Source organism: Schistocerca serialis, chromosome 2 (genome assembly GCF_023864345.2).
Source record: "Schistocerca serialis cubense isolate TAMUIC-IGC-003099 chromosome 2, iqSchSeri2.2, whole genome shotgun sequence".
NCBI classification, from domain to species: Eukaryota; Metazoa; Arthropoda; class Insecta; order Orthoptera; family Acrididae; genus Schistocerca; species Schistocerca serialis.
The window spans coordinates 51897965-51925864 of record NC_064639.1 but is presented as its reverse complement, the minus strand read 5'-3'; the positions used below and the strand labels follow the sequence as shown (position 1 = coordinate 51925864).

General features: G+C 38.4%; 1 protein-coding gene across 1 annotated transcript in view; it reads right to left on the bottom strand.

Moving 5' to 3' along the window:
- LOC126455722 (dynein axonemal heavy chain 3) overlaps positions 1-27900 on the bottom strand; it is a 1249696-nt gene that overhangs the window by 930635 nt on the left and 291161 nt on the right. Inside the window, exons 20-21 of the mRNA XM_050091491.1 lie at positions 21948-22125; positions 5518-5780 (exon numbers count right to left, since the gene is read on the bottom strand). Of these exons, the coding sequence (XP_049947448.1) occupies positions 5518-5780; positions 21948-22125 (441 nt within the window). The remainder of the gene's footprint in view (positions 1-5517; positions 5781-21947; positions 22126-27900) is intronic.

Sequence of the window (27900 nt, the reverse complement as noted above, 5' to 3'; positions counted from 1 at the left end):
TTCCCCAAGAACTGTTATGAGATTAATCTTTACATAAACATTGCAGTCAGCAGTTTCCATTACCTAATCTTCCAGATTGAAACAAAGTATTTTGAGCATCAGTGGCATGAGAGTGGCATAGTCACATATTTATGTACCATTTTTGTGTTAGTAACAGCTTTTTTTATTATATCGATTTGTATTTGCTAAAAACAAAAGTGATGTTTCATAATGCTACTGGACTAGGAACCTATGATTAGAGCTAAGCCTGACTTTGAACCACAAATTTTTGGCAGTCAAATATGATTCAACTTCACACTGATATAATCTAGGATTAACATTTATACAATGCAGATTCCCAGGTTAAGTCTGATCTGAGATCATTTTCTGTCTTAACCTAAGGTTAAGTGCTTTACACAATTGGCCTGTAATATAGTCAGCCAATATCAATATGACTGTTAAAGCAGTGCGAAGAGACAGTCAGGAAAAGCTAATGATTTAAATTAAGATACATACAGTATAGCTACAAGGAAAGCTAAGCAGTCACACATAATTTGTTTGTCAAAAATGTTTTTCTGTTTTGTTTTTTCCCCCAAGGGTGTGCTTAGGCAGGATCCTAAGACCACAGCGTAAATTGGAGCAGCTGATTATTTTCGACAAGCAGGATTATAAATTTCAGTACTGTGCACAAAATATTTTGTGGATTATCTGACAGAATACATGTTCCGTCTCACACTTCAATTCTCAACACAGAAAAGTCAATACCTGTGAAATTACTCAAGAACTCACATTTATGCATGATTTGCTATTTTATAATCTCACACATAACATAATTCATCTGACATAAAAGGAAATTTACCCTGAAAGTAATGATTTTCAAATTACCATTCACAATATTTTCCACAACCTATTAGAAATGTAAACAGTTGTGATGCCACACTCATCAAAAGTGGATTGTTTTTACAAAGTATTGCATAATCTTCATCCTGAAGCCTTCGATGTGTTTTGATATCAGCAGATGCTCATGTGTGCACTACGTTTTGTTGTTGTTGTAATCTTCTTTGCAACTGAAGTTTTATTTTGGTATTATTGCCTCATTTATGTTTTATTGATGCAGTACTACTCTGCAGTAGTGGGATAAAGTAAAATTCTTTGTTAGAGTACCACTTCTTACCAAAATTACAAAAATTTAACTGAGAACTGAAACAATGAAAAATTCACAGAATTCTAAAAAATTCCCACTGTTTTCCCAGACTTTTCCTGGTTGAAGAATTCCTGGGTTTGCTAGTTGCCCTGGTTCCTATATACCCTCAACACTTCCTCTATATGGTGGGCAGCAATCTTTTCTTTTCATAATATTGTCAATTTCCTTATCTTACAAACACAAATAAGCAATTACACAACAGTTCTGTACAAGCTTTACTTTTACATAATGGAGGTGGTGTAAAGGTAATGCTGTCATGTTTTGATGTTATCGTATTTTCATATGTTATTTAGTGTGTCTAGCAGAATTCCCATCTCTCTGGAATCTCAAATTCAGTTCTTTTATGTAAGTTCCCAATATGAGTTCAGTGGTTTTTTCACATGTTGGTAAATAGATAACAAAAGCTGCAACAACATACTTGTGCTTATGGTGCATTTTGAGCTCCAGCTTAGTAAAGTAGGCAGCGCTAATCTCACCGGGGTTGTATGTTCCTGTTTTTATTCATAAACCTGCTTGGAATTTTTCTAAGCATTTTCAACATGGATGCCACATTACTTGTGGCACTAAGCTCCTTCCAGCTGGACTAGGCATTCACATGAGATAACAAAATAGAGAAACTAAATGTCCACAAATAAAACACTTTTAAAGCTCTTGCAGTGTTTCAACTTCTTGGTGTATAGATCTGTGTCAAAGATATGTCACCATACTAGCCCCTCTTTTGCTCGTGGAGCGGCAGGCAGCCTGCTTGCCAGCAGTTCCAGGGGCACAGTGCAATGAACCATTCTTTTGCTGAAGTTTGGTTGACAGCCATATGATGGTCCTCAAGTGACGAAGAACAGCTGTTTCTCTCCCGACCAACGATACTCTTGGCGAAAACTGGGGCACTGGGAATTGAGTGGAATTTCGAGGGTATCTTCTGTCCTGCCTGAGACAACATATCTTCAGAAGCTCCTGATGTTTTAGATGAAAGACTGTCTTGGAAGGTGGTTGCAGAGGGCAACAGACCTGTAGCTGGGGCAGGCTGTTTTTGCTGAGGCTCTGCTCTAGTGACAAAGCCTGGTGCATCTGGGTCATAGAATGTCAATGAGGTGTCTTCTGTAGAAGCTACTGCTGTGAAGCAATAATCAGTGTCATATATGGTGAAGCTGTGTAGACTTCTGAAGGTGTTTGTCTTGGAAGAAGCCACCCGGTTTGAATCTAGAAGCTCCTCACGTGCAACATACGCAGCCTTCACCCTCTTAACTGAAGTCTCAATGGCTTTAGTATACTGTAGGCCTCATTGCAGTACCTGATATGGGCCAACATATGGAGGAGACAGTGGCAGTTTGGCAGCACCTACCTGTAACCAACTTTGAAGTTCCATGTGGCAAAATGTCACTTGATGCCATGACAAGCTGGTGCTACTGGGATCAGTTTTCCCATTGTCAACTACATTGTTTGTGGAAACTCTTGCACTAAGTGTGCTGGAGGTGTTGTAATCTCCTGACACACTACCAGATCTGTTGGCGCACATATTTTGTTGACCGTAGATTAGCTTATTCGGATCCAGGTCAATGTCTGTTTTTATACCCAAGTATGGCCACTGGTAATGTGTCGCTCCTGGTATCTTAATGGCACACAAGTGCTGCTTTGAGTGTTCTATGCAGACACACCACCATCCCATTTCTAGCAGGGTGGTTGCTTGTAGTTTTTACGTGGAAGATTCCACACAGTGTTGTGAATTCCATAAACAATGAGCAATAAAACTGTCGACTCCAATTGTTGGTCACAGAGGCCAGGAATCCGAACATAGGATTCACATGCAAACAGACTCCTTTGACACACTTTTCACTGAAATGTCAGTAATTGATGTATCTTCCGGGCAACGGGCAGAGTGGTCTATCATTATCAGTATGTATCAGTACACATTGGAAAAAAGGAGTGGGCCAACAGTGTCCAAGTGCACATCAGTAAATATTGTGGTGGGGGTGACTAGAGTGCTCATAGGCACTGAAGTGTGGTGAATGGTCTCACTTTGTTGGTAATGAAAACAAGCTCTTGCTAGCTGGTGACAGTGGTTCTCGGCTTCTGATCACATGAATCAATGAGTTACTGCATGTGCAGAAATGCAAATGCCAGAGTTGGAAAGCCCATGTACAACACCGAATATCACTTCTCAATGTGACAATGGAATGCATGGGCACGTTCAGCCACACCATAAGGTAGACTGTAAAGTCAGAACAAGGATTTCCTGCAATTTATAACTAGAAGTCTTGTTGTGCACTAAGCTTTGTAGTTCATTGTTGCTCCTCTGTGTGACAGTGATGTCCGACCACGACACCCCACTAATTGCACTGCATGTCCACAAAAGACAATCTGCAACAATGTTATTGAAGCTGCTTGTCTGCTGTATATCTATGCTCAATTTTCCGACATACTCCAAGTGTCTGATGTTTTGTGTTGGACTTTGCTGGTTGATCTTTTAGGAAGCAGCAACAAGACAATTGTGATCAGTGTAAATTGTGAAAGTCCATGCTTCAAGCTTGGTGTGAAAGTACTTCACTGCTTCAAACATTGGAAGAAGTCTGCAGTGTATTGCTGATCACAGGATCTGAACCTGAGTGAATTTTGGAGGAAAATGCCAATGGCAGTCAAATTCCAGATATTTGTTGTTGCAGTGCTGTGTCCATGGCTGTTTGGCTACCATGTACTGTTAAAGGTAACTGTGTGGTGTGTTATTGATGACAGAAAAGGTAGACATTACCAATGTGTTCTTGAGCTTCTTAAATGCTTCAGTCTTCTCCAGTGTCCAAGGCACTGAGCATTTGCTGGTGGTATGTTTTCCCAGTAATGTATTCACACACTATAGAATTATTTTTTCAACACATCTACATTAACTTACGTTTCCTACAACTAGGTCAGTCTGCCATTCGTCACACCAAAGTCATCCTGTATTCTCCTACACTCACTCAATAACATCACCAGCAAACAGTCACAGATTGTTGCTCACTCTATCCATTCTATCATTTACACACAGAGAGAGAGGACAATGCAGTAAAATCACACATTCCCTGGTGCACTTCTGACAGTACCTTTGTTTCTTATGAACAATCACTGCCCAGGACAATGTAATCGATTCTATTACTCAAAAAGTCTTTGAGCCACTCAAAAAGTCTTTGAGCCATGCACATATCTGAGAACCATTTCCATATGCTGGTGCTTAAGTTAATAGTCTGCAGTGTGGCACAGTCAAACACTTTCCAGACTTTTAGAAGTATGGAATCTGCCTGTTGCTCTTCATCCATAGCCCACTGGAATCATGTGAGAAAAAGGCAACATGAGTTTTGCATGAGCAACACTTTCTAAATCTGTGCTGATTTGTGGAATGAAGCTTTTCTTTCTCATGGAAATTTGTTACATGGAAGACAGAATGTGTTCAAGAATTCTGCAACAAACTCGACGTTAAGGATATTGGTCTAATTTTGCAGGTCCATTCTTTTACCCACCTTATACACAGGAATCACCTGCACTTTTTTCCAGTTGGCTGGGAGTTTTCACTAAGTGAGAGATCTGCAATACGTGCAAGTTAAGTAAATGGCCTATGCAGAAGAGTACTCTCTGTAAAACAGAATTGGGATTCTGTCCAGATCTTGTGACTTATTTGTTCTCAGTTCTTTCAGTTGATTTTCAACACCAGGGTGCTTATTTCTATGTGCTCGATACAGAATATGTGTGGTCGTGAAACTATAGTATGTGTCTACAATTCCATAGTACTAATGATTTTTTGTATGCAAAATTTAAAACTTCATATTTCTATGTGATATCTTCTATTGCCACACCAGACGGGTTGACAAGAGACAGAACAGAAGCTTTCGATCCCATTAGCTATTTTATGTAGGACCAGAATTTTCTCTGGGTCTGAGCAAGACACTTCACTTGCGTATGACAGTGGAAGGTGTATGTAATACTTATATGGCGCTGTTCCTTGGGGTTGAAGCACACCGAGACACTGCCTGGGATTACTGTAATTCCTATGTAAAGTGTGATGTAGGTATGGGTGCATTTCTGATTCTACAACCACAGAGAAACTGGCTCCATGCACCTCATGCCTAGCCCACCATCCTTGCATTGTGTCCTGACTGTTGGTCTATCCTGGTAGTATAACAACTTGAATTCTCCTTAACTTCATCATTAAGATATTCCTACTTCCATATACAGCTGAAAGAGGATCACAAATGAACAGGTGGGTATTCCTGGAAAAGAACTGCAGTTCCTTCTTCACCGAAATCTTATAGATTTTATTACAAGTACTATACCATTTATAATAAACTTATAATTAACACTTGAACACCTACCTTGCAAAGTACAGCCTCTTCTGCTCAAGATAGTCATTAAGCCCTTTTTGTATTTCATCAAGCAACTGATTGTTCTCTCTCAGGAGTGTCAGCATATCTGGGAAATCTGTGGCTATTAGCACATGTTTATCAAGAAGAGTATTTGCCATTATAGCTCGCCATGTCTTGTCAACTTTCTTAAACTTCCTTGCTTCTTCTGGCATTTGGCGCATAATGTCTTCAGAGCTGAATATAGGCTCAAGATAAAGCCAAGTTGCCTGACACTATAAGAACAAAAAGACACCAAGACTTTTGTCAAACAGTCAACTAATAGTATTCAAAATTAATCTCTGGGGCACAAAAAAACCAGTAAATATATCTTTAGCCTCAGATGAGAGGGTTGGTTGAAGAATTGGGCATGAGGAGGGCAAGGCAACTATTAACCCCAACCATTAAGTTCTTTGTTTCCTCTTGTCCTAAAACCGTACTACTTTCTCATTTTGCTCCTCCTTTCTAACTTTCTCCATCCAACGCACCTTGTCTCCCTGACGAATGAACTAACAGTTCTGAAAGATAGGAAGATATTTATTTTTATTTATTAATTTTCATCATACCTTTGCATGCCTCCATAAGCTGTACTTAGAATTATGCCTCCTGCTGGCCAACCGATCTACCTCCATGTAATTTTACGGCTCTCTCTTGTGAATTTTCCTTTTGATAAAGTAATCACTTTCATTTCTAATTCTATGTGGTCCTTGTGAACTACATTTTTTGTTTGATTTCTTCTGTAAGAATATGTTAAGGACAAACACGTTATACCATTTGGAAAGTTCTACAAATGTATGATCTCTGTCATTTATAGCAACCAAAGTACCCTACTGAAGAATCATTCTTCTGCATTAAAATCCCTGTCATTTTCTAGAGGAATTTACTATCACTGATTGTCTTCTGTAACTCTTAATGGTGTGTTTACACAGGTGTTCAGCTGATTCGTTTCCACTTTATGTACAATATTTTGACGACTAGCTACATTGTCACTTCACATGAGATTCTTCATCTCCAACTTCACATGTTGGCTACACTCTCTACAGGTTCTTACTTATTGGCTGACTCTATGACACAGTCATGAGCAAACACAATGCAGTTGAAAATATCTGCATGTCAGAAAGCAAACAGACAGACAAAAGCCAATCCTACAAATAAAACTGGAAGGAAGATAATGACTCTTCTGAATAGGTCTGGCTTTCCACGTATCCTCATTAAGGGTCTTAGGACATGAGCAACTGTGCCACTGTGGCCACTATAAGATACATAAGGAAGACATTCCTCTAAGACTGATAGACAGTTATTTTGGTTCACATACTTCTCGGCTGGCCAAGAGCCTGAAACTCATTCTTGTTGAATATGTGGAGAAGAGCGAACACCACATTCATAACACTGCTCACCTTGTAAAGCACGTCAGTCAATTGTAGCTCCAGGATATTGATATTATGGTTGGTTTAGATGCAGCCCACTTCTTTACAAAAGTCCATCTTTCTGAATTCTTGGAATTAGCCAGGGAAATATTCAATGAGCCAGAGAAATATTCAATGATTGTTCACTGACCTTTTTAGGCATTTCCTTACTTCAACTTATTTTTTGTTGTGACAAACAAATGACATGGTGATCGTGGTGATGTGTAGTCTATTATCATCTGTTGTGGCAAATCTACAAATGGAAAACTTTTAAGCAGAGGTCTTAAAATCCACAAAGTTCAAACCCAGCAATATGTGTATAACATGTTTGTGGTATGGCCCTGTGGAACAAAACAAATGAAGAGTTGCTGGAAAATTTAGATTCTATCTGTTCCAATGTAAAATTCACTACAGAATGAAAAAGAGGGTCAGCTACTTTTCCTCAAAATGTCAGTTATGAGAACACTGAATGGATCCCTGGCTTACAGTGTATACAGAAAACCCATAAATAGTGGCCCTCATCTCCACACCTCAAACCATGAGCATCCATAAAAAAGAAATATGGTGCTAAAGACTCTGGCGCATAGAGCTCAAAGACTTTCAGACAAGAAGGGCCTAAATGAAGAATGAATAGTATTCTGATGGAATGAGTACTCACACGCCAAATTCAGTGGCCACTGCAGTCAAATAAAAAATGACTGGGAAAGAATTTGAGACTGAGACACACAATACAAGCCAAGAATCACTAATGTACCAAATACAATGTTAATGATGATCTAGGTCTCCAACAGCTGGATGTGTACCATATACCATGCAAATGTGACATGTCTTACATCTTGACTATTATGATGGACAAGTAAGGATGCACGGAACATCAGTGACACATCCAGCTAAAGCAAAAAACTAAGTTAGCTGTTGCCAAGTATTGTATTGAATATAGTCATGAAATGAAATATATTGTATGATGATATGAATATTCTGGTACAAAAGGCAAGTTTCTGGGCAGCATCATTAACAATCTGATGACCAAACCCAAATGTGGCTTGGAGTGCAATGATGCACTCAAAAGACTACATCCGAGTAAATCACACCACGCAACTCAAAAGTGTTAAGGAGTATATCGAAAAAACATGTCAGAAGACCTACAAAGGTAACTGGAAAAGCCCCAAGAATGAAATAGAAAGACTTACATCTGCCACGTTTGTCTATTTTGCCATGTCAGTGCTTCATACGCCCAGTTAGGTTGGCTGCTTCCATACACGTTATGTGACTACCATTTGCTGTGTCTGCTTTTTGGTCTTCCCTGTGTACAAGCACTCCAGTCCTGATATAAGAGATCAATAGCTATTGTCTCATTATAATCAAAACATGAGGTCTCACTTGCCTAGTATCCTTGCGTAGCCCATACATAAAACCAGAACATTCACAAGCTCCTCTGCCTCTTTTTTCATGCCCTCTGCTGCTAGCACTCATAGTTTGAATATATCCTCTTGTAATTTGTCATTACTATTGTACTTCTCAAGAACAAATATATACTGTGTTTTTTCCCTGCACAATTGTAATTTCTAAACAATATACTCTTAAGGAAAAGTAGTTACACATGATGGGTGTGTAGGGAAAAACTAAAAAACAGGACACAGGCTGAGAACATGGTGCACAGTAATGGAGGAAGAGAGGCCATTTCAAATACCAAACCATCCAAGCTTTCAGAGTAATCATTTTTCTAGTTAGAATACACACACACACACACACACACACACACACACACACACACACACACATGCAGACACACACGGCCTGCAGTCACTGTTTAGGGGTGTAGACATGTTAACCAGTTGTATATGTGTTTGTGTGTTTGTACTCTAGGTAGAAAAAGGATTAGTTCAAATGTTAGCAAGGTTTCGTTCTTTTTGTGAATGCCCTTCGACGACTCTATGCTTCTGTTTTTCAGAGATTGGTCTCCTTTACTCCTCAAATATTTAGTTCCACTTTGGGTCACTCTGGATATAAACTCCTACATATTACATTCAGTTCTTACCATTTCCAGTCACTGAGCATTAATTCTGTAAACTAAAAGTAATGGTTCTCTTTGTGTTTTTATGCACACTAATGTATGTAACTTATTTATGCTCAAGGGTAACTGCTAGTCCTGGTACAAAGCACCACGAGCCTCTTCAGTTCTTTGTAGTGCCTCATTTTCTTTCACGGTTCTTGAGAATCTCTTATGTTATGGTCAAGTATAAATGTTGTCAGCTATATAAAGGTACAGTGAAATTTTGCTAAAATCCTGTAATTTATTGCATACCATAAGCAAATTTGATGGATTCATGCCAGAGGAAAGTTCTACACAGTTGTTAATTATCGTATTTGGAAAAAGAAATTGTCACCAAACTGTGTGACAAAGCAAGCTGGGGTTTCTTTACTTCCATATAACCAGCATTTTCATAAAAGAGAAAGGTTGGCCCTCAGTCTTAAAGAATATAGCACAAGATCTAATTTTATGCTTAGTTTTGTGTATGTAAATAATTTTGTGTTTTATTTTGACTATTCCCAGTTAATACCTTTTATTATATAATGAAATCAGTTAAGTGTTCCATGACTTAGATTCTATTGCTGACTTATAAACAAATATAAATTCTGTACTAATTATAAGTATTTGGAAGAACCACCGCTAGGATTCTTAAAGTATTTATTTGGCTCTAATCGAAAACATGTTAGCAAAGCCAGCCCTTAATTAATTCCAAAATAATTACCAGGTTTGTCAAAAGCATTGTTTGCACAACTGTATCTGTTAATTTTATGATTTAAACAAATAATTCGGCCTAACTTTTGTGGTTGAATAAACTGTTAAAAAGAACCAATTTTTCAATGTATTCCGTTAATTTAATGGGAGACGGTGGCAGTCTTGCATTGATATTTTTGTAAATCAATATATTTGCCGTTTTTTGTTCAATCTCATTGAAATTTTGCACACTTATCTATTTTTTAAAAAAATTATAAATTTTAATAACAATCTAATGCAGTGAGATAATTTTGAATTTTTATTGCATTATTATTTTAAGGTACACTTTTTCATAATGTCGAGGCAAATTTGGCAGATTTTTTTAATGGCAAAATAATCTACACTAATAGGTGTACAATTAAGTGCAGTAACTTTTTGGTAAATTAATACTATTATTTTCTGTGACATTTTGGATTCCAACATTTTTTACAAGCAAACTTTTCATTATATTATCAACCACAAAACTGTGTATAGCACCTCAATTAAAATTTTGTTCCACTTAAATACTGCTTCAAAGTAAAAGAATAGGTGTGCCAAATTTCACTGCAATCCTTCCAGTAGTTTCTGATATATGTGTTCCTGAAAGCAGAAAACCTTAAGTCTGTCCATATCCATATTCCATTTCTTCCTCATCATCCTCTACAGCTCTTTTAGCTTCTCTGCTCCTTTGCCTAGCAATTTTTTGTAAGTTCTGGACCGAAGTCCCTGCCTTCACAATTCTTTGCTTATCGATGATCTGCAGCATCTGCTCAGTGAAGACTGCAGGTGTAAAGCCCAACTTGCTGAGGATGTGAAGTCTTGCCACATTCCCATCATTAAACACTGCTGCAGCTTCCAAAGCAGAAATCTTCTCCACCAAATTGGAAACAAACACAGTCTTTGGACATCCTTTCCAAATAAGAGCATTGAAACTTTCATTTGGATTCTGTGTTTTCCCATGCAGACATTTTTCTAGCAGTTCTGGTGAAGCCAGTGCTCTAAACGTTGGTTTAATGGCCACTGAAACCTCATAAGGAAGGCTATTTTCATGGGTACAAGCTTCCCCACTTTTCTTACTTTCCAAAACTTTGCACCATTCATTAGAACGGAGGCCATGTTGAGGTGTAGTGTCTGTCGACAAGTAATGAAACCAAATGGCCCATACTGCTTTCCTCATATTGTCCAAGCTAGTGAGGTTACTTCTAACTGCAGTACCATGATAGACTTGTAAGCTGTCAATTCTCTTCTTTGTTAGTCTGTTTTTACCTCCCAGTGGCTTCCCATCCTCTAGTAGCTTGCCTTTATTGTCTGCAACAAGTCTTCAGAGCCATCCACCCATCCTCTTCTGAATATGGCCTAAGCACTCCAGTTTCTCAATAGTGCAATCTTTTCCATAGGGCTGACTTTCAGCTCCATTCTTGAAAGCACTAGAGTCTCCATCTCCTAAATACTGTATGTATCTTACTCCATACTTTTGTAAAGAGCTATGGAAAACAAATTTCATACCTGCAGCTTCCATCCCGCTACTGGAGCCTGCATAATTTCTGTTACAAACAGCTTTATGGACTTCTTGCCATTCTGTTTCTTTACCTGCATCAATATATTTCTTGTGCAAGGAGCATGCAGAACATCACCTCTAAGTCTAATACTTTTCCAGTGTCAACACTAATTATGGTTGAAACTCCATGCAGTGAAGTATGCCCCCTCTTCATCCGGGAACTGTCACAGGAAACTGCTATATCGTTGCTGCACAATTTTCTTGAATTGCCCCCAGGACTGCCATTTTCGTGCTCTCTTCACTTACTTCTGCATCTGCATTGAGGAGAGCAGTATTCATTGCAGAAAATTTTAGGGGTGGACCAGGCATGTTCATAATGCCACATAAAAGGTTTCCACCATCTCTTCCAACCCCTATACATCTTAGTCCATAAGCAAATCTCATATTGGCTTCATAGATTCTATTACTGATCTTTGATGTCTTGAATGGTCTGTCAGCATCACAGTTTTGACACAAAATGTGCAATGTGAAAACCAAACCTTCTCTCTTTCCATCATCAACCAAATCCACATTTCCTCCACAAACAGAGCACTTGCAGGCTATTCTGAGTGCTTCTGCCACCATTTCCAGATCCACAATTCTGAAACCTGTATTTCTGTCATGATTTGTTTCTTCTGACACAATCTCTGTCCCAAGTTTTATTTTAGATGCACTTGGAGACAAGCTAATGTTTGCATCTGCAGGCCCGACCCTAACCTCAATGTCAGTTTTTCACTTTATATTGGAAATATGGGACTTACTATATTTTTTAAATACTTTACCAGGCCTAGGCATTGTAAAAAGGGATCAACAGATTCAACCTTACACAAAGAATGGCACAATACATCAAGCGTCACCCGAATTCCACTGAACGGCACAAAACTTGTTTACAACTCTCCACAGCCTTCTATACCGCACTGATCGAACCAGAAAATGGCTTAACAGTCTTCTTTACAACAATGCTGTTATGTATACAAAACATCACAGCCTTCTAAAGCTATATTTTCTAGTTTCACAGGCCAAATTCTGCAATAAAATTTTTCCTCCATTTGGTACATTGAAAAGCGGGCTTGGCGCATTACACTGCTTAGGATTTTAATTTTTTTATGCCATTTGTAGTTCAAATTTCAAGGAAAAAAATTGAGATAATAATCTCATTTATATTTACTATCACATAAGCAAATAAAAATAATTTGTAAATTTTTCATTATTTCTGCCACCATCTCCCCTTAATGAGTTACGTTTCAACTTTAATTTCTGTAACTTAAACATTGAACAATGTACAGTTTCAGTGCCTACTATTGTGAGGATATTTAAAAGCCTGATTTTTGGTTCTGAGACAGTCAGTCCACGGCCAATTTTCAGACGAGAAACCTATATTGGTTAGATCAACAACAATGCATCAACTTAACTGTGAAATAACTGTAACACCAATAGGCCGTGTGTTACAACAGTGACAGTGTCTGTTCAATTTATTTGAAAGACTGTGAACTGTGTGGTTGTGGTTTTACTGTCTATTGATATTCAACAGTAAACTATTGTAGCAGTATGCTGATGTTTGCCTGCAAACTATTAATGAGGCTTATCAGTAGTTAACCAATAGTGAACTGGCCATATTAACTGTGTAATACTGGGGGGTTGTGAACAGTGAAAGTAAAGAACTGTGAAATGCAACTGTGCAACTGTCAGCTACATCATTTACAGTAGTCAGTGTTGAACTACCGCCCCCAATTTTTCAGCCAGTATAACAAAACAGTACGTCGACACTGAGGACCATCAACGAAGAAATACAGCAGGTGAACGTCACAACTGACATCTACATCTATATTCTGCAAACCACTGTGAAGTGCATGACAGAGGGTATGCCCATTGTACCAGTAATTAGGGTCTCTTCCCATTCCATTCGGTTAGGAACACACACATACTGACTGTTTGAAAGACTCTGTGCATGCTGTAATTAAGCTGATCTTATCCTCACGATCCCTATGTGAGCGATACATAGCAAGCTGTGACAATATTGTGAATAGGAAAGTTGCTACTTATCATATAGCAGAGAAGCTGGGTTGCAGATAGATACAAAGGAAAGACTGTTACAAATATAGCTTTTGGGCAGTAAGTACTTCATCGAAATTAGACGAGAAACACACATGTACACACTCAAACAAACGCAACTCATACACATATGACTGCACTCTCAGGCAACTGAGGCCACACTGCCAGTTCAGCAAAGAAAATGTGAACTTATTCTATCATAGATTAAATAAGGTGGAGTGGGCTTAAGATCATAGTATTTCATGCTCTGAAAATTTTGCTAGTTTTTTGGAAAACTTCCTACACGTTTTTAATGAAACTGTCCCCCTTAGTGTACATCATAAAAAAGTAGGAAATAAAGTAAACTGGATTACTGAAGGAATAAAAATCTCGATCACAAGAAAAAGACAGCTACATGGGGAACTAAAACATAACAAAAGCCCTGATTTTGTTACCTATGTGGAAGATTATAAAAATATTTTTAAAAAAGTTGTAAAGGCAGCCAAATAACTGGCAAATAATAGATTTATATTGGATAGCAAAAATACATCAAAGGCATTATGGTCAGTGATCAAAGTTGAAACAGGTGCCACAAGTAGAGGCCATGATATTTCTGAAATCAAGATAGAGGATAAAACTATTGTAAATCCTGCTCAAATTTCTGAATTATTTAATGAATTCTTTATAAACGTAAACAAATCTAATGTCAATGTAGCAGAGTACCCAGACAAGATAAATTTCTTCTTCGGTGAGCAACTTGGAAGTGAATTTTTCAGTACATATACCAAAACTACTGTAAAAGATATAGAAAATGTGATACTATCACTAAAAAGTAAAACATCAGCAGGATGGGATGGGATACCAACAAAAGTGTTAAAAACAGTCTCTAGAATAATTGTGCAGCCATTAACTTCAATAGCTAACCAGTCCCATCAAGAAGATTATATTCCACACTCACTGAAGTATGCAAGAGTTAAACCACTGTCCAAAAAAAGGCACAAACAAACTATGGGAAACTATCATCCAGTCTCTCTTCTTCAATCACTATCAGAAATATTTGAGAAGGTAGTCACCATACAGACTAAAAATTTCATAGAAAAATTTAAATAATCTCAAAAAATCAGTATGGTTATCAAAAAGAGAAAACCACAATATCTGTTATAAATAATTTTGTTAATAAAATTAGCTCATCTCTGGACAACTCACTGCATGCCAGCTGTAAGTACTTACAGTAGTAATACTATACTTTCAGGCAGAAGTGTCCTTACTTTGAAACCAGTTTCTTAAGAAACGACATAAGACAAGCTGTGTGTATGTGTGTGTGTGTGTGTGTGTGTGTGAGTATGCGCACATTTGTGTATGCAAGTGCCAAGTGCGTATGTCAGTTCTAAGAAGTTTTGGTACGCTTGCAACCATTTGGAGCCCAAGACTTCAGTATGAGCGCTAAAGACACTAATACAATATTACAGTGCGTGTGCTGTTCACAATTAAGATGCAATGTTCCTTTGGACACACATGCACATGCTCATCACAAGAGGTCGCCTTACCATTAGGCTATGCGAGCCCCCTCCACAGCCAGATCCGAAACTCCCTTCCGTATGTCATCAAGCACGTGTCTACAATCTACACTCGTTTATTAATATGTCTCTCCCGTACGGGAGTGTACATGATGGACGTATGAGTGCAGGTTGTACACACATAGTTGTGGAGTGTGCTTGGATAGTCTTAATCAGAAGGCGACCGCTCACTGTAAGTGGGAGATGGGCGTTCCATTCCCCCTTCTGGCACAAAATTTTCATTGTCGTCTTTCCATTATACAGCTGATGGTCAAACATACATCGTATAAAGAGAATCAATGTTGTGCTCCAAAATAATCCTCTCAACATCACCAACTTCAGCAACATCCCTCACGTAGACCGTTTACAGGTTTTTTTCTTTTTCTGCCAGGACATTGCTCTTTAATTCCATTTTTCTTCTTGTTTTTACTATGTGACTTACAGAACATTCTTAAGTTTCTAATAACTCTTTTTTTAATAACCCTCTACACACTGTTTTCATTTTGCGAGCACAAATGGCCCCAAAGAAGACATGAGTTGCTAACGGATTTCAGGAAGTACGAACTATCAAAGGTCTTTGATAGTGTGAATCATTCCTTGTTACTCTGTAAACTGGAAAAGTATGGAATTAGGGGCACAGTATTAGACTGGTTTAAATCCTATCTAACCAACCAAAGACAAAGAGTGGTTATATCGTCAGAGAGAGGAACTTCAAAATGGAAAACCATTTCAAATGGAGTACCCCAAGGTTCTGCCCTAGGTCCCATTCTGTTTTTGTTTTACATAAATGATCTGCCACTTAACATTGAGTATCACTCACTTTTATTTGCAGATGACACATCTTTAACCATTGAAAGTAGCAGTACTGATCAAATTCCACAGATTGTATTAAATACTTTAGAAAAATTAGATACCTGGTTTGATTTAAACGGGTTAAAATTAAACATGGAAAAAACTAAGTTAATGCAGTTTAAAACAAAACAAGCAAAATTAAATGATATTCAGGTCAGTCACAGAAACCAGGATTTGCAGGAAGCTACCTGTGTGAAATTCCTAGGAATGCAACTAGATAAAATCTATCATAAGGATCACATATACAGTACCTTGCAAATAAAATAAATAGCTTAGAATTTGCAATAAGAATATTGTAGAATGCAACCAGTATGGGCATGAGAAAAGTAGTATATCACAACTACTCTGAGTCAGTAATAAGGTATGGAATTGTATTTTGGGGTAACTCAAACCATATGTGTCAAATAGTAAAACTTCAGAAAACCATCATTATAAATATGCACAATGTAGGGTGAAGAAAATCATGTCGCCCACTCCTAAAAAATCTAAGTACACTAAGTGTTCCCTCACTATACATATATGAGCTGATTATCTTTGCACACAGTAAACTGATTTATTTGTAGCAAATCATTTTCAACGTGATTACAATACTAGAAATCAAAATAATTTTATGCTGCTCACCCACCATTTAAAACTTTATGCTCAGACTCCACATTATACAGGTACGAATATTTATAACAAAGTGAAAGGAAGAGAATTGCTCAGCATAAATTTAGAAACACTGAAAAAATCCTTATATGAGAAACAAGTGCAGAAATGTTACTATTCAGTAGAAGAATTCATAAATGACAACCTGAAGATTTGATTAGGAGAAAACAAGTACTTAGGACTGTTAATCTTAAAAGTTTGTTGCTCTTGAAGAAAAATTATTAATTACTTAAAAAGTAATTATTCAGTACTGTATATTATATTACTGGTATTATTAGGAAAACTGTAAACCAGTTTTTGTGTTTTGATGAGTCTCCTGTACTTTATGTCAAAGGCTTGAAATTGTATGTTACAAGACAATAAACTTCTACTTCTATTTCTACCAGCAGCAGCAGCAGTGCATGATGGGAGAGACGACTGGGTGGGGATAAGGAGGAGGCTGCGGCAGGGAGGGGGAGGGATATTAGGGTAGGGATGGCAGACAGTGACATGCTCTTGAGGAGTGCGCAGGGACTTTGGAAAAAGTTGCAGCCCCTTCAGTTCTGCTAAGTATTTACTAGAGTCTAATGGTATTTTTCAAAGAAAACTTGTTCCTACTTCTGTATATACTGAGTCCTACTTAGAGGACATTAATACTTGTTAAGCAGCTCAATGAAAGACACTTCTACAAGCCATGCAGACAAAAGAAGTTTTGAATACTTGCTTCTACATGCTCTGATAATTTCTAAAAAAAAGTATCTAACAGGGAAAGTTCTTAATTTCTTTTGAACTGGTAAATGTTCCCCTATTTTTGCTTTTGTTAGAAGCGTCTAAATAGCTCCATTCTGAACCCTAGACAGGAAAGCAAAGTCTAAGTGAGGATTATTTTGTGTCTTTTATTGTATCTACATCAATCACGGTTCAGTTGAAACTGACTTTTATTATCAAGGGCAAAAATCATTACACCTTTATTCCGCCTACATCTAAATCCATACTGTGAAAACCACTGTGAAGAACATGTACCAGTTATTAAGGCTTTTCCCCATTCCATTCACAAATGGAGCATGGGAAGAATGATTGTTTGAATGCCTCTGTACATGTTGTTAATAGTCTAATTTTGTCCTCACAATTCCTAATGGAATGATACATAAGGGGCCTTAGTGCGTGATTTAAACTCATCATTTAAAGTTGGTTCTTGAAATTTTGTAAGTAGTCTTTCTCAGGATACTTTATGTCTATCTTCAAGTGTCTGCCATTCAGTTTCTTCTCAACATCTATGTAACACTCTTCCAATGGACAAACAAACCACCGACTGTTTGTGCTGCCCTTTTTTGTAGGCTATGTGTTCAATAAACCCTGTTAGTCCTATTTTGTACAGGTCCCTCACAAATGAGCAGTATTCTAGGATGGGTTGATGAGTGATTTGCAAGCAGTCTCCTTTGTAAACAGATTGTATTTCCCCAGTATTCTACCATTAAACTGAAGTCTGTCACCTGCTTTACCCACAACTGAGCCAATGTGAATATTTCACTTCATATCCCTACAAAGTATTACATCCAGGTACTCGTATGAGTTGACCAATTCCAACTGTCACTAGCATTAAATTTCTGAAGTTGCCAATCATTGCACCAATTTGAAATCTTATCTAGGCATGAGTAAATATTTCTGGGTCTTTTTTCAGATAGAACTTCATGATAAATAACTGCATCATATGTGAAAAGTCTGAGGTTACTATTAACACTGTCTGCAGTTTCATTAATACATGAACAGCGAGGGTCACAGCACACCTCCCCGGTGCTTACTGGAAGTTACTTCTATGGCTGTTGATGATTCTCTATGCAAGACATCATGCTACTTCCTCCCTGACAAGAAATCCTCATTCCAGACACAAATTTAACTTGATACCTCATACAACCAATCTTTTGATGGAAAGTTCATGCTGGAATAACAAGAATATGAAAGGATAGATAGCTACTTGCCACATAGAGGAGGTGTTGAGTTGCAGACAGGCACAATGAAAAGAATGCTAAACATTTAAGCTTCCATACAAAATAGTCCTCCTTTTGAAATAAAACGCACACACACACACACACACACACACACACAAACACACACACACACACACATGGCTATTTTCTCAGGTTGCTGAGCCTCATCATATGGTAAAGCTCTCTTCTTCAGTCTTCTGCTCAATTTTGCTTTTATTTATTTTAGGAGAAAACAAGACTGCAGTATAATACTTTTTTCCAATGATCTATACCTAACTAATCAGTGCACTTTGTTGATAGTATCTGACCATCATCTTCAGATAAACCACTGACAATTGGTTTTACAGTTAATCACTACACTTTGTCTAAAAACCAAATTGTCAACAGTTGTTGCACTATATCCTACAATCCATGTAGGAAATTCCACAGCGGACAATAATCCAAAGTTGCACATCAATACCTCTGAGTGCCCACAGTCGGTACTATCTGACGGAAAATCAATATTAAAGTGTCCACAAACAATTATTTTCCTGTTATACCTGCTTAATCTTATCAAAGCTGTTTCCAGCTGCTTTATGAAGCTTGAGAATCAGTACTTGACTGGTGGTCTGTAAACTGTCAGCACTACAGGTTTGTGTGCTCCTGATACAATATTGTGGCGCAGCACTAAAAGAACTGATCCAGGGCAATATTCATAAATCTGACTGGCCTGGGATTTTACTCTAACTTTTACACATTTAGCCACTCCCAAGTTCTTCTTATTAGTTTTGCAATAGTGATATATTAGCTTGTAACCATCAAGATGAATCTGTTAAATTTTAATGATTTCCAAGTGATGCTCTGATATGCACAGGTCTGCTGACATTTCATCAAGGCTTTCATTTTTGTAAATGGATATGAGTATTTAACCCTTTTCTTATTTTTAGTTTTGATGTTTTGGTAGAAAACATTAAAGGTATTTTTTTTAACATCTTTGATTTTGTCCAAGATGCATTAAAGTAGAGCTCCAATTATTCGGACGATTAGGGATCGCACTCAATCCAGATAGTCAAATATCCAAATAATTGGATACATCATGAAACAAATCATTTCTTTAAGAAAAAGCTAAATTTGTGTGTAACAATGTTCTTTAGTTTTTGTACAGTATTGTACTTACAGACAGTGCCCTTTCTTTAACATATCAGTCAGAGTCTGCATTCATTTCCATGTGACTGTGAGAAACTGGCTACAGTCACATTCAGGCCACCCCTCCACCCATGTTAGCATATTGTCAAGATACACAAATGCTTTCACAAGCTGCTGGTCCTACGCCTAGTCAGTTACTATGTCATTCTCATGGGCATCAGTTCTTCTTTCTGACTTTGTATGGTTTCATCATTACCTAGATTTTCAAACTCAGGATCTGAAGAATCACAAGCAAGCCACATGCCTGTATCCTCTGCATGTCCAGGTATTTTCAAAAGGATCTTTCTTATGTCCTGAAGTAACAGTTCACCATCTGCCACTTCTCTCTCTTCCTCTTCTTTCCATTCTTCTTTTTTTCATCTTCATATTTTCTGTAGTTCATCGTTGTTGAAGCGTCATTCAGTTTATTCTAAGCTCTTTTTAATGTGGCTGTCTTCACCATATTCCACACTTCCGCCAACAAGTAACACCTGTCTGTTAAATCCAATTTTTGGTGATCAGCTGCAGTGCCTTCTTCATGCCCATCTTCTGCCAGAAGCTTCATAATACTATAATACTGTTTTATAGTTTCAATAACCAATTAGTCCATTGGCTGATGCAAACTCAGTATGTTTGGTCCAGCTCTAATATCAAGAAGATTTCTGTGAGATAGGTTGGTGCATTGTCTAGTATTAATATCACATTACTGCCTTCTTTCCCTATAGCCTTTTGGTATTTTTTTACCTCTGGTATGAATATTGAATCGTACTAATCAAAAAATAGAGCAGCAGTCATCCAGGCCTTTGATTGATTCTTGTAAAAGATGCGAAGTTTTTTACACATTTTTGACAGCTCAGGGGTTCTTTGACATTCTCATCAGCAGAACAGGTATTTTGTGGTCGCCCACAGAGTTAGCACAGTTCAGCATGGTAGCATGGTCTTTACTAAACTCCTAGCCAGGATCAATAGTCTCCCTTTTGCAGGTTAACATGATTTCAGGCCAATCCATACAATAAAACCTGTCTCATCATCTACACTGTATAAACATTCAAAGTCATAAGATTCTGCTTGAAGTTTGAATTTTTCAATATAATTTTGTGCAGCTTTTAGATCTGCTGATAGTTTCTCACCACTTAAATCCAAGTCATGAATACAGTGCGTTGCCTTGCAATTCTGTAGGCATACATCGCCCACTTTAAATGAAGACAAATCATCAATTTTGCTTTTTCTATCTAATTTCAATGAAGGCCTTTTTGGCCAAAAACTTACTTGTTTGAGAGTCTTTTTATTGCTCCTATCTGCAACTCGGCATCTCCACTATATGGTAAGTAGCAATCTATCCTTTTCATAACACTGTCATTATAGAATCCTGGATTTTCCATTGTTTGAAAACAAAAGACACAGATGACTGAAGATATTGTGACAAATCATTGTACACATTAAGGTCACAACACAGAATGATGTGGACCACACTGACTGATGGGCACGGCAAAGGTAACAATGTGCATATACTATACTCACTGTTCACAGAAAGAATTTGTCTTTTAATACATTTCCTATGGATTGACTTTATAACAACAAAGAAACACTTAGTGTACTATATACAGTGATAAATATTGAACAAAACCAACAATTTTAGTCATGCAATCTGGATAACTTACAATCCGAATAGTTGGAGTTCAGACAATTGGAGTTCCACTGTACTTTGTTGTACAAGTGGCCCTTTGGACTGTAATTATATTTGTTGTGCAGCTATGCATTTCAGGTAAATTTACTCTAAAAATGGCATACTGAACACAGTGGGAATCACTGGGATAACATGACTTCTCCTTTGTCCACACTAGATACATCTGACAATTATCCACGCAAGGAGCTTCTTAGCAGATGCAGACAATGCATTGTTGATGCAAATGAGTGAATGTCAATGTGTCGATCACACCCACATGTGGATGTCCCACTCCTTTTCCAAGCTCTGCATTAATGTGTTCTACAGAATGTTTCATCCAGGGCTTATCTCACTGCTCAAAGAGTAACATGAGGAGTACTCTCAGCAGCGTGCTTAATATCATCCTCAACCGCACACTTAAGACTCCCCTACTATTATTAAATCACCAGCTTTTCCAAGGTTTTTCCAAAAAGACCCTAAACTACAGATTAAATCACTGAACCCTTCACTTGATGTAAAAATAACAGTAACCTGGTAACCATTTCCCAAAGAGTTCTGAAAGAGTTCTGACTGTACCCTCCCTTGAGCACTGCCCACTCATTTACCTTTTTAACAAATTTTATTCCTGCACTTAGCTTGTACCTTATTTGCTGTACTGTCATTCATTCAGAATGACATATGCAGAGCTTGAGAAAAGGACTGGTGGACACATATCCACAAGCTGTCTGTAAAGCATTCTATAACGTCTCTCAAACAGTGAAAATCTGTCTCTCATAAAGCACAAAATGCCAAATAAAAAGTATCTATCACTTTACCTGAAGCCAGGCATCAAGTATATCTTGCATAGATATGAGTTTAGCTTCCCATTTCTGCATATCTTCTTCAAAAGCTTTAACATACGGAGAACCTCTCATGGTCTGTGCTTTCAGAATGTGATCATCAAGCATCACTTGTATGTCATCAACAGCTGATAAAATTGCCACCCCTGTTTCCCTGAAATCATACAATTTACATCAATAACTTGTGTGGTTGCCAGTTATTTTGAACGCAGCAAACAAAGCAGAATAAGGCACTATCTCCTTCCTGAACAATAACATCAAAGATTCATTACACTGTTATTGATAAACTGAATAGCAATAAAAATTTGTGGATGTAAACAGATTTCACAGAAATGCCTTTTATTTGTCCTGATGCATGAACATTATGAGTTTACAGAGCACAATAATTAATAGCATTCCCAGAAAAAAATGCACAATTTTTAGGCAAATATAATTTAGTTTATTGATGGGAGTTCCAGGACAGAATAAAAATTGATGAGGTACACATGTTAAGCAACAGATAGATGTAGCATGCTTAGGGACATACAGCCATCGTTTTCAAAAGAGTTGCACAACAGCTGCACTTTGTCCAAGGATTCACTTTAGAGCCTTACCGATTTTGCTATTACATTTGAAAATGAAATTTGTAATTCCAAAATTGATAATTTTTAAAAACTGAAATTATATTAATATCCTTGTTGGGCCATTTCATTCCTTCACCCACTGTTTTCTTTTTCAGTGTTTCAGCCTGAGTGGACACTGCATTCAAAATGAGACCTCTCTGCCTTTTGCTCTGTCCTCATACATGTGGTGGGCTAATATGACACCCACAGACACTTGCAGTTGAATAGTTTATATGTGACTGTAGCACCTTGAACCTTTAAAATGTCAATGGCTTACTCTGTACCCAACATTTTCAGTAAACATTCACAGTTTCATTTTTAAGTGTCATTTTTCTTATGTCTTACTTCTGAGTTTCATCTTGCACATAATTTTGCCGAAATCTCTGAGAACATCTTACGACAAGCCATATTTACGGTGTGTGCCGAATCCAGGCAGTTACACAGCGATGTGTCGCGCATGCCACGTGTGCACGTTTACAAACACCATGCCATCGAACATTTCATGCCACACACTGTGCTGTGTATATATGCATTTTAGTTTTGTTATCCCTTGATTATTTTATATTTTGTATCTTCCATTTCCATGCACATAGTGAGTTTTGGGCATAGTTATGAAACAACTCTGATGTTTGGTCCCCTGTGTGTTACGTGATTTTAACTGAAAGCTCAGAACAACTGAACAACCCATGTACACTAAGGTGTCAAAAGTCATGAGATGGATGGTGGTAGTATAACATACACATGTTACAAAATGGCAGTACATTGGCAGAGCTATCATTTGTACTCCAGTGATTCATGTGAAAAGGTTTCCAATGTGATTATGGTTGCACGATGGGAATTAACAGACCCAGGACACGGAATGGTGATTGGAGCCAGATGCACAGGAAATTTCATTTCATCAATTCAATATTCCGAGATCCACTGTGTCAAGAACGTGCCAAGAATACCTAATTTCAGACATTACCTATCACTGTGGACAACACAGTGGCCGGAGGCCTTCACTTAAAGACCGAGAGCAGTAGCGTTGGCGAGTAGTTGTCAGTGCTAACAGACAAGCAACACTCATGAATTAACCACAGAAAACTATGTGGGACATACTGTGTATGTATCTGTTAGGACAGTGTAGTGATATTTGGTGTTAATGGGCTATGGCAGCAGACTAAAAATGACAATTCCTTAGCTAACAGCACAGAATCAATTGCAGTGACACTACTGGGCTCATGGCCATATTAGTTGGACACTAGACGGATGGCAAACTGTGGCCTCGTCGAATGAGTCCCAATTACAGTTGGTAGGAGCTGATAGTAAGGTTTGAGTGCGGTGCAGACCCCACAAAGCCATGGACTCACGTTGTCAACAAGGCACTGTGCAAGCTGGTGGTGGGTCCATAATGGTGTGGGTTGTGTTTACATGGTATGGACTGGGTTCGTGGTTGAACTGAATTGATCTTTAATGGGAAACTGTTATGTTCAGAAAGTTGGAGACCATTTGCAGACATTCACGGATTTCATGTTCGAAACAATGATGGAATTTTAATGGATGACAATGCATCATTTCACCAGGCCACAAAAATTCACAATTGGTCTGAAGAACTTTTTGAATAATTCAAGTGAATGATTTGGCCACCAGGATCACCCGACATGAATCACATTGAACATTTATGGGAGATAATCAAGACATCAGTTCGTGCACAAACTCCTGCACCAGCAACACTTTTGAGCTTATAAATGGCTATAGAGGCAACATGGCTCAATATTTCTGCAGGGGACTTTCAACCACTTTTTGAGTCCACGCCACATTGAGTTGCTGCACTACAATTGGCAAAAGGAGGCCCGAGACGAATTTAAGAGGTTTCTTATGATTTTTGTCACCTCAGTGTATTTATTGCCATCTCCTGAGGCTACGATCAATAAAAGAGTTTTTATGTTCAAAGGTGTTTTTGTGTAGCCTAGTTCAGTCATACCAAGTACACACCGCTTCTAATAGTCAATGAACAGTCTACACAGTTTGAAGCGACAAAGTGGTGACCCAAACTTTATTTTCCTGCGTAGTACGAGGGTTGGAACTTTAATAGTGGCAACAGTTCATTTTTGGAATACAGCCTATGACCAGCTTAGAGACAGAGGTGATGACACTTTCTGCAGGACCTGATCATCATTCTTCAGGACAATGCTCAAGCACATACAGTGCAAGCTGTTACTGATTTGTTTCACTGATGGGGCTGCTAAGAGCTATACCACCTACTGGACTCCCCTAACTATAGCCCTTGTGAGTTCAACTCGATTTCTAAACTAAAGGAAACACTTCGCGGCATTCGCTTCAGAACTGCTACAAATTCATCGGGCAACAGACCGTGCCACTTGAACCGTCAACACAACTGGCACTGTTAAGAGTATCCTACAACTTCCACATCACTGGCAATGGGTTATACACAATGTTGGTGTCTACTTTAAAGGTCAGTAAAACTGTGAAACACGTATCTATTTTGTACGTGCCATAAATAAATAGTTGCCACTATTTAAGTTCTGACCCTCGTATCATTGGCTTAATGAGCACTTACAAAAGAGATTTGCAAAATGACTGACACTAATTCCAATGTGTCACACCTGGCTATAGCACTACCACCTTTCTGACAACACACTCCAGCTTTGTGGTTTGTGCTGGTTGAAGCCAGTTTCTGCTATTCTGGAATTTCTGCTCATGCTATCAAGTCTGCCCTGGTAGTAAGCCAATTAGAGCATCTGTATGACACAGAAGTTCAAGATATAATTACCTTGCCACCCGAGGCAAACTCTTATGACCAGCTTACAGCAGAATTGAAACAGAGAGTGTCAATGTCGCAGGGAGAATGAGTCTGTCAGGTTCTCACTCAGAGATATTGAAGAGAGAAACCGTTCACAGTACTTTTGCCAACTAAGAAGCAAAATAGACATGGGAACTATTTCAGACAGTTTCCTGCATACAATATGGAGCAGCCATTTGTCACCACCCATCAAACCAATCGTAGCACCCTTGAACATAATAGGGGAGCTGGCAGATAAAATCCAGGACGTGATGAGACATGCTCCTGTCAGAGTCATCACCACGCAGTGCACTACTATGATCCCAACCATTTCACATGCAGCTTATGATGCCCTGGCAGTAAAGGAAGACCTATTGATGCAGCAGATCAGTGAACCGTCATCTCAACGTGACCCAGGCAATGACAGAAGCCAGAATCGATACCGCCAACACTCACGCAGCAGCTCATCGATGACCTCTTCCACAGCTGAACGTGAGGAACGAGGTATATGCTGGTATCACCGGACATTTGGGGAGCAAGTGCGCAAATGCACAACTCCTTACAATTACCCAAGTGGAAGGGGCAGTCAGAAATAGGTATCTCCATCAATTGCTGATCTATGTGTCCTTGCCTCTTTGTTAGTGACTGGCCTTGCCTCTTTGTTAGTGACTGGTAGTCTGCTGTAAATATTTAGTAGACACTGGATCCTATTTGTCTATTTATCCATGGACTATGTTGCAAAGGAAGTTACCATCCACATTATTCTGTGTGACAGCTGTAAACAACTTGGTCACGAAAACATACAGTACTATGCATTTGGAACTACACCTAGGTTTACGACAAGCATTTGTGTGAGATTTTACAATTGCAGATGCTGCCAAATCTATCATCGGAACAGAGTTCCTCATCCAGTACAATCTACTGACAAACACGAAGAACTCACACCTGTTTGACAAGACTATGGCTTAACAGTGTCTGGATTTCAGAGTTAATGTTCACACTGCCAAAGTAATTTGGGTGCCGGACGATGAGTATGTGGAGCTGCTGTATGAATTTCCAGCTCTGACATGACCCACTCGAGTACCTAGGGAAGTAAGGCACGATGCTGTCCACTGCATAGACATGACCGACAGTCCTCCCATATCTTGCAGACTGTGACTTTTTGCTGCAATTTGTCTTAAAACTGTGAAGGCAGAGTTCAACAGTATGATTCATGAAGGTTTATAGCGGCCTTCCAACAGTCCATGGTCCTCACCACTACATTTGGTCCTAAAAACGGGTAGCGCATAGCAACCTTGTGATGACTACAGACACCTGTGTACGGGAAGGTGTCGTCGTTGAGTGACTGTAGAACTACACAAGATGACTTGGACAGGATTTGTGACTGGTGTAAAGAATGACAGCTAACTCTAAATATAGATAAATGTAAATTAATGCAGATGAATACAAAAAAGAATCCCGTAATGTTTGAATACTCCATTAGTAGTGTAGCGTTTGACACAGTCACGTCGATTAAATATATGGGCGTAACATTGCAGAACGAAATGAAATGGGACAAGCATGTAATGGCAGTTGTGGGGAAGGCGGATAGTCGCCTTCGGTTCATTGGTAGTATTTTGGGAAGATGTGGTTTATCTGTAAAGGAGACCGCTTATAAAACACTAATACGGCCTATTCTTGAGTACTGCTCGAGAGTTTGGGATCCCTATCAGGTCGAATTGAGGGAGGACATAGAAGCAATTCAGAGGCAGGCTGCTAGATTTGTTATTGGTAGGTTTGATCATCACGCGAGTGTTATGGAAATGCTTCAAGAACTCGGGTGGGAGTCTCTAGAGGAAAGGAGACGTTCTTTTCGTGAATCGCTACTGAGGAAATTTAGAGAACCAGCATTTGAGACTGACTGCAGTACAATTTTTTGCGGAAAGACCACAAAGATAAGATAAGAGAGATTAGGGCTCATACAGAGGCATATAGGCAGTCATTTTTCCCTCGTTCTGTTTGGGAGGGGAACAGGGAGAGAAGATGCTAGTTGTGGTACAAGGCACCCTTCGCCATGCACTGCTATAATACTTCTAATTTTTAAGCTACGTATTTTACACAGTACAAATATATTCTTGCACGATATCTACATATTAATTTGGAAACCTCACACAAGACTGACAAACTCTGAAAATATATGGCTGTTACATTACATTTTGATGGATTGCCCTCCCCATTCTAAAGAATTTCTCAAATGGCTATTTAACCCACATGGCACCTTGCTGATGCCTTAAATTTTCCGATCTTGGTAATTATTTCAGCTGCCAGGTTGTTTTATAGTATGAAAATATATAATATAATATAATGTACCATAATATAATATACAAATAATCATTTCATGCAGCAGAGATATACTCTTATGAAATTGTATGTTACACACTTCACATAATCACAGATCTTGTGTACCTGCTCAATAACATAGTGAACTTGTTACAAAACACACACACACACACACACACACACACACACACACACACACACACACACACACACATACACACACACC